At 36.9% G+C, this 7105-nt stretch overlaps 1 protein-coding gene across 1 annotated transcript; it reads left to right on the top strand.

Annotated features, from left to right (window-relative positions):
* Positions 1 to 5325: 5325 nt before the first annotated feature.
* Positions 5326 to 6436, top strand: LOC709980 (kita-kyushu lung cancer antigen 1 homolog). Its single transcript, XM_001104547.5, has 2 exons — positions 5326 to 5400; positions 6170 to 6436. The coding sequence occupies exons 1-2, from the start codon at positions 5326 to 5328 to the stop codon at positions 6434 to 6436; spliced, it is 342 nt and encodes a 113-aa protein (XP_001104547.1).
* Positions 6437 to 7105: the final 669 nt, after the last annotated feature.

Genomic DNA, 7105 nt, shown 5'->3' with positions numbered 1-7105 from the left:
ACATGATCATCTCAATTGATGCAGAAAAATATTTGACAAAATTCAACAGTCTCCAAGATAAAAACACTCAACAAACTAAAAATTGAAATTTCTCAATGGTAAAAGGCTGAAAACTTTTCTTCTAAGTCATGGAACAGGGCAATGATGCCCTCTTTTGCCACTTCTACTTAACATGATACTAAAAGTCCTAACAAGAGCAATTAAAAAGGAAACAAAAAGTCTCCAAATAGAAAAGGAAGAAGTAAAATGATCTTTGTTTGCAAATAACATAGTCTTATATTTAGTAAGCCCTAAACATTACCCCCACACACACATACACACACACATCAACTCACATTCACAATTAGAACTAATAAGAAGATTCAGCAAAGTTGTAAGGTGTAAAATCCACACTCAAAAATCACTTTCACTTCTGTCCACTAACAATGAAATCTGAAAAGAAAATTCAGAAAACAAGTCCATTTTCAATATTCTCAAAAAGAGTAAAACACAGAAATGCACTTAACGAAGGAGGCAAAATACTTGTACACTAAAAATGACAAAATGCTGCTGAAATAATTTAAAGAAGATACAAATAAATTAAAATATATAGTGTAATATTGGAGTGAAAGACTTAATAATCTCAAAATGTCAATATTACCCAAAGGGATCTACAGAGTCAATGCAAATACTATGGAAACATCCCAAAGATGTTTTTTTGCAGAAATATCAAAATCCATCCTAAATTTTATTTGGAAGCACAAGAGAAATCAAGTTGCCAAAACTATCTTGAGAAATAAGAATAAAGGTAGAAGACTCACATTTGCTGATTTCAAAACTTACTAAAAACTATGGTACTCAAAACAATTTGCTACTAACATAAAGACACACATGAAGTAATGGAACAGAACAGAGATCACAGAAATAAACCCTTGAGTACATGGTCAATTGATTTTCATCAAGGGTGCCCAGACTATTCAATGATGAATAATTAGTCTTTTCCATAAATGGTGCTGGGAAATCTGGATCTCCACATGCTAAAGAATAAAGCTGGACCCTTTACACTATATACAAAAATTAACTCAAAAGGGATCAAGAAACTAAAATTAAGGGGTAAGATTATAATACTCTTAGGGGAAACATTTAAGAAAAGCTTCATGATTTGGGATTTGGCAGTGATTTCCTGGATATGATAAAAAAATTACAGGTAACAAAAGAAAAGATAGGTAAAGTGGACTTCATTTAAATTAAAAGCTTTTGTGCATTAAGGGACACTATTAAAAGAGTGAAAAAGCAACACATAGGAACAAAGAAAATTTTGCAAGTCATATATCTAATAAGAGATTGGTATCCAGAATATATAAAGAACTTCTACAACTTAACAACAGAAAACAAACTAACAAATTAAAAACCGGGCAGAGGATTTGAGTAGAGGTTTCTTCAAAGAAGATATAAGCACATGACATGACACTCAACATCACTAATCATAAATGCAAATCAAAGTCACAATGAAAGATCTTTCATAAACATTAGGATGGCTACTATATAAACAAAAGCAAGAAAAAAGAAAATAACATGTGTTGAGGAAGATATAGAGATATTGGAAACCCTGTGTACTGTTTGTGGAAATATAAAATGGTATAGCTGCTGTGGAAAGCACTATGAAGTTCCTGAAAAAACTAAAAATAGAATAACTGTATTATCCAGCAATTCCAATTCTGGGTATATACCCGAAGAAATTAAAAGCAGGGTCTTGAAGATATATTTGTACATCCATGTTCAAAGCAGCATTATTTATAATACTAAAACATGAAAACAATACAGGAGTTTATCAACAGAAGAATGGATAAGCCAAACATGGTATACACATACAGTGGAATATTATTCAGCCTTCACTTCGTGAAAGAAAGAAAATTGTGACACATGCTACAACATGGATAAAACTTGAGTACATTATGCTCATTGAAATAAGCCATTCAGAACAGGAGAAATACTGCATAATTCAACTTGTATGCGGTATCTAATGTAGTCAAATTAATAAAGACAGAAAATAGAATGGTGGTTGTCAAGAAGCAGGGAAAGAGGAAATTAGGAAGTTAATGTTTCATAAATATAGAGTTTCAGTTGGGGAAGATGAAAAAGCTCTGGCAATGGATGTTGTGATGGTTGCACAACTATGTGAATGTACCTATTACCACAAAACTGTACACTTAAAATTGATTAAAATGTTAAATTCTATTTTACATATATATTTTAGAATTAAAATAAAATGAAAAAATCAATGATTAGCAACAGTACTCTAATGTGTTTGATGAGAATATTTTCCAAGATTTCTGAAGTTTTCACTTAAATACCAGTAGGATCAAAATTCACAATCCTATTGTTAGAGATAAGGTTAATGGGCTTCCCTCAATTTTATTCAATGAAACTGGAAATTTAGATGTCAAGAAGCCCACAATCACATACTAATAGAAGTGTTATTGCCCAGCCATTAAATATTAAAATCTTTCAAGGCTCCATTCAAACTTCTCTTCATTTGTGCTCCCTACACTGACATGAAGAAATTTCTATTTTATCTAGAGTTTCAATTATCATTTTCATGCAGATGGCTCACAGATTTATGTCTTCACTTGTCTCCATGGGAACATTTATTTCGTGCCTCAAAGTCACCTCAAACTTGATATGTCCAAGACTAAATTAATGATCAGCAACTCCACACTTGGTCATTTTCTATCCATCCCATTGAATAAGCCATAAAGCCAGGTACTTCACTCCCCTTTAGATCTCATATCCTATTATGAGCTCCCACACCACTATGTACTCCTTGCTATCATTTATCTCAGTACTTTCACATGCATTTCTGTATTTGATTAATATCTGTCTCTTACACCAGAGTGCACACTCCTGGTGGACAAAGACTTTACTTTTGTTCCTAATCAGATTCTTAAAATACAACACGGTGTCTAGTATCTAAGTGTTTAATAAATATTAATTGAATCAATAAAATGTTAAGCTTTGTACTCATAACTAGGAAATGGTGTGATATAAAAAAATTAAAAATATAATTCCTCCCTTTCCCATCTATATGAAGATGAGGGTTGTTTACCTAGCAGAGTTACTGGGTTGCAGTTAGACGCTCACCTTGAGATTACGGTGACTATTGTTTTTAAATTCTGGGTCTTAGGTTAGTGTCATAGTGAATCCAGAAAAGTTTCCTTGTCCCCATCACAGGGTGTGTGATGGAGGTGTGGCTAGCTTCTTCAGTGTATCGCTGCACAAAACCCCTAGGCGAACCAGGCAGAAGAACAGGTTGTGGGGCTCGACTTCATGGCAGCCTCTAGGGGTGAATGTTTACAGCTCCTGAGACTGCAGAGAACATGTGTTACCATATGCTCTTTAGTTTTGTTGTCTATACATGGCTTGTGTTAAACAGCTCAATTAGACCTTCTGCCTTATTGCAAGGACAGAGAGTTTCCTGTATCCAGAGTTCTCGCCTTAGTGTACCTGAAAAATTGGATCATGCATGGGCTTGGAGAATGAATGCAAGGTTTTATTGAGTGGAAGTAGTTTTTGGCAGATGGTGGAGCCATAAGGGAGATGGAGTGAAAAGGTGGTTTTCCCCTGAAGTTGGGCCACTCAGCGGCTGGGGTCCCCTCCAACCACTTTGAACAAACTCTGCATTGTTCCACCAGTCAATGGCCTGCCAGCTTGCCCGTGCCTATCAGTGTGCTCTCACCCCTTGACGTCCTCTCAATGTCCAGCCTCTTGTGTGTTCTGCTGGTATATTCCTTTGGACATCCAGCCACTTGTGTCTGTGCCTGCTAGGGGCTCCAGTTTTTTATAGGCACAGCATGGGGACATGGCAGGCCAGGGTTATCTTCAGAAGTGCAACATTTGGGCAGGAAAACAGAAATGCCTGTTCTCACCTAGGTCTGTGGGCACAGGTCCAGGGTGGGGAGCTCTAGCCAGGGACCATGCCCTTCCCTTCCAGCACTTCTCTGTCTCACTCCTGTATCTATAGCCTACATTTAACTGAATTTCTTGAACATTTCTAACTTGTCTAGAGCAATGATTCCTGTATGTGTTACAAATCCAACTACACGGTTCAATTCTTTGGTTGGAGAATATTAAACACCTGATGCTCACAAATCAGGGTGGAGGTGGAGAGCATGTGAATTAGGATGGGAATGGGGGAGTTTATCTCAGAGCTCAAACTCCATGGATTCAAGTCCTGATTTGCTAAATAGTTTCAAATGAGTTTAACACCTGCATCTGTTTTCACATTTGCAAAATTAGACACAGTAGTAAAAACACCTTGGCTCTGGAGAACCAAACACCACATGTGCTCACTTATAAGTGTGAGCTGAATGATGAGAACACATGGACACATGGCAGGGGGTAACAAAACACACTGTGGCCTGTGGGGGACAGGGGTGGGATGATGGAAAGGGAGAGCATCAGGAAGCACAGCTTAATGGGTGCTGGGCTTAATATCTGGGTGATGGGTTGATCTGTGCAGGAAACAACAATGGCACATGTTTACCTAAGTAACAAACCTGCACATCCTGCACATGTATCCCAGAACTTAAAATAAAAGTTGATTAAAAAAATAAAAACTAAAATAAAAATAAATATCATGGTATAAACGTGAAATTAAAAAGAAAAAAGATACCTTTAGTGCAAATTTGTTGAGGCTTACATGTGAGAATGTCCCCAAAATTATTTCTTAAACTGTATTAATGACACAAATGTATGTAATGATTCCAATGTGACTAGGGCTGGAGTAAATTCTAAAATAGCAATGTGAGTGTGGAGTAGGTAGTTTCCGGCAAAGATAACTTGTGGGTAGCTACTTTTTACAATGCGTTTCTGTCTTGTTTTTGAAGTGAATAAAGGAATGGTTGTAGCTAAGACATATATATATATATATATATTTAAAATGGGAGCAGTCTTAAAATATTCTATTTAACCAATCCATTTGGAGGCTATACTTCTACCACATTTGAGCTTCCCAGAAATCCCACACTTCCTCACTGTCTTTCACTCTCTTCTCTAAGGACCTGACGTTAACCAGGTGGACGGTTACTAAGTGCCGCCTGGTTTCCTGCAGGGCCGGTTTTTACGTCATCTTATTGTGGCGCAGAACCTCCGCGTGCGTGCCTAACTGTGAGGTCTCGCGTCCTCAGCAGTATATAAAGCGGGACAACACAGAGCTTCCCAGTTGCACCAGGCAGTGCAAGACACATAGTATCCTGGCCTGAAGTATCCCAAATCAGGCTGACTAGGGGGCCTACTACCAGCTGAGGGGGTCCGCCCCGAGAAGGGAGAAGAGGCCGAAGAGGAACCATGAACATCTATTTACTCCTAGCGAGCAGCATTCTGTGTGCCTTGATGATTGTCTTCTGGAAATACCGCTTTCAGGTAACGGTGAATATGAGGGAGATTTGAATTAGATGAAGCTAGATAAGTATGTGGACTGGGGAGTGTGTATATGTAAGAGAGTAAAATACAGTAAAATGAGAGGTAAGGGGAGATCATCTCATTTCTCTTTTTCGCTCGAAGGAGCCCCAGACTTTTACCCCCTCACTTCCGCAATTCCTGTATTCTGACCAGTGATTCGACAGTTGTGGTCTCTTCTAAAAAGCCCCAAGTCCCTAAGTAATGTGGTCAGCTTTTCACTCATTGGAGAGGAAAGTGCAGTTGTCAGTGCCCATTCCCCACCACCATCTCCCACTTTAAGAATCTTACCTTCTCTCTTTCTTCTCTTGCATTTCCTCCCCAATGTGTCTGTTTGCTGATCTCGCCATCTTTATTTTAAGGGTGCTTTCCGGGCATTCACAAATAATTCGAGTGTAAATGTGAATTTTCTGGTGTTAAAGTCACAAGTGAAGTGCTTTTAGATAAGAGTCAAAGACAGGGTTCATATGTTTACCTACTAGGCTGCTCAGGAGATGTAAGGAAAGGATATGGAACTTCGGCACTAACGGCTACTTTCATAAATTTTTTTTCTCAGTCTGGTTTTGGAAGAATGTATGTTTGAGTTAATGTAGTAATTCAATACATTTTTAATCTCTACATATTAGCGGAAATCAGTTTATTTTGGTAACCAAGATTAAACAAGTTGTTTTTTGGTAGTTTGGAAATTGCTTAATTCGATAAACTACATATGTATAATTCCCTTCCTTTACAGAGAAACACTGGTGAAATGTCATCAATTTCTACTGCTTTTGCACTACTAAGACGCTCTTCTACTGGGTTAATTAACAGCAATACAGACAACAATCTTTCATTCAACAACCTCTCTCGGGATATTTTAAATAATTTCCCACACTCGATAGACATGCAGAAGCGACTATTGGTAAACCTCAAGAGGGTGGAATACAAAATGGCTGAACTGGAATATATTCTAGTTAGCCAGGGTTTCAGAGGTGCATCAGGTCACCGGAAAGCCACCTAAAAGCGTACAGGATGTAATGCCAGTGGTGCAAATCATTAAAGACACTTTGAGTAGATTCATTTGATTGTGTGTGTATACTAAATGAATTATTTTTTAAGAGGGAGGGGATACCAAGTCAGATAAAATAAAATCCAGATACTTATCGAGTTTCTTACTTATACTTTAGATAATTGATTACATGTTGCTAAAATATATTTACTGGGGAAGGAATGTAAGCACAATAGAAAAAGAAAAACCGTTCAAAAGTTTTTTAAAAATAAATAAGCTACATTAAACAGAATATAGTTGATATATAGTGATTTTTATTTCAATCAACTGTGAAAACTAGTTTTCACTAATGGTTTACAATAGAATACTATAAATTGTCTCCATAAATTACTTTGCATTAAAGTAAGTGAGATTTGATGAACTGTTTTCCCTTATGTAGAATGCTGTTTCTTGCCACTGTTAAATCAGGCTAATAATAATAATAACTATTATGGAACACCCTACAATATGCCAAGCACTATGTTAAGATTTGTGCTTTACACATTTGTGAAGATAGTGACAAAAACTTTTAACTGTTCTTTGTGGTCAGCTTTTGAAAAAGATTTCTTACCCTTCACACTTTTCCCAATTAGATATTCTTTCATTTAAAATCAGCCGGGTGCAGTGGCTCATTTCTGTAAT

Source organism: Macaca mulatta, chromosome X (assembly GCF_049350105.2).
Source record: "Macaca mulatta isolate MMU2019108-1 chromosome X, T2T-MMU8v2.0, whole genome shotgun sequence".
In the NCBI taxonomy this organism is placed as follows: domain Eukaryota; kingdom Metazoa; phylum Chordata; class Mammalia; order Primates; family Cercopithecidae; genus Macaca; species Macaca mulatta.
This window is presented reverse-complemented; position numbering and strand designations above follow the sequence as displayed.

Bases quoted from the DNA above. Each gene is read 5' to 3' on its own strand.
- LOC709980 (XM_001104547.5), top strand. From the start codon at position 5,326: ATGAACATCTATTTACTCCTAGCGAGCAGCATTCTGTGTGCCTTGATG. The intron at 5,401-6,169 runs GTAACGGTGAAT...CTTCCTTTACAG, and splicing joins TCTGGAAATACCGCTTTCAG to AGAAACACTGGTGAAATGTC.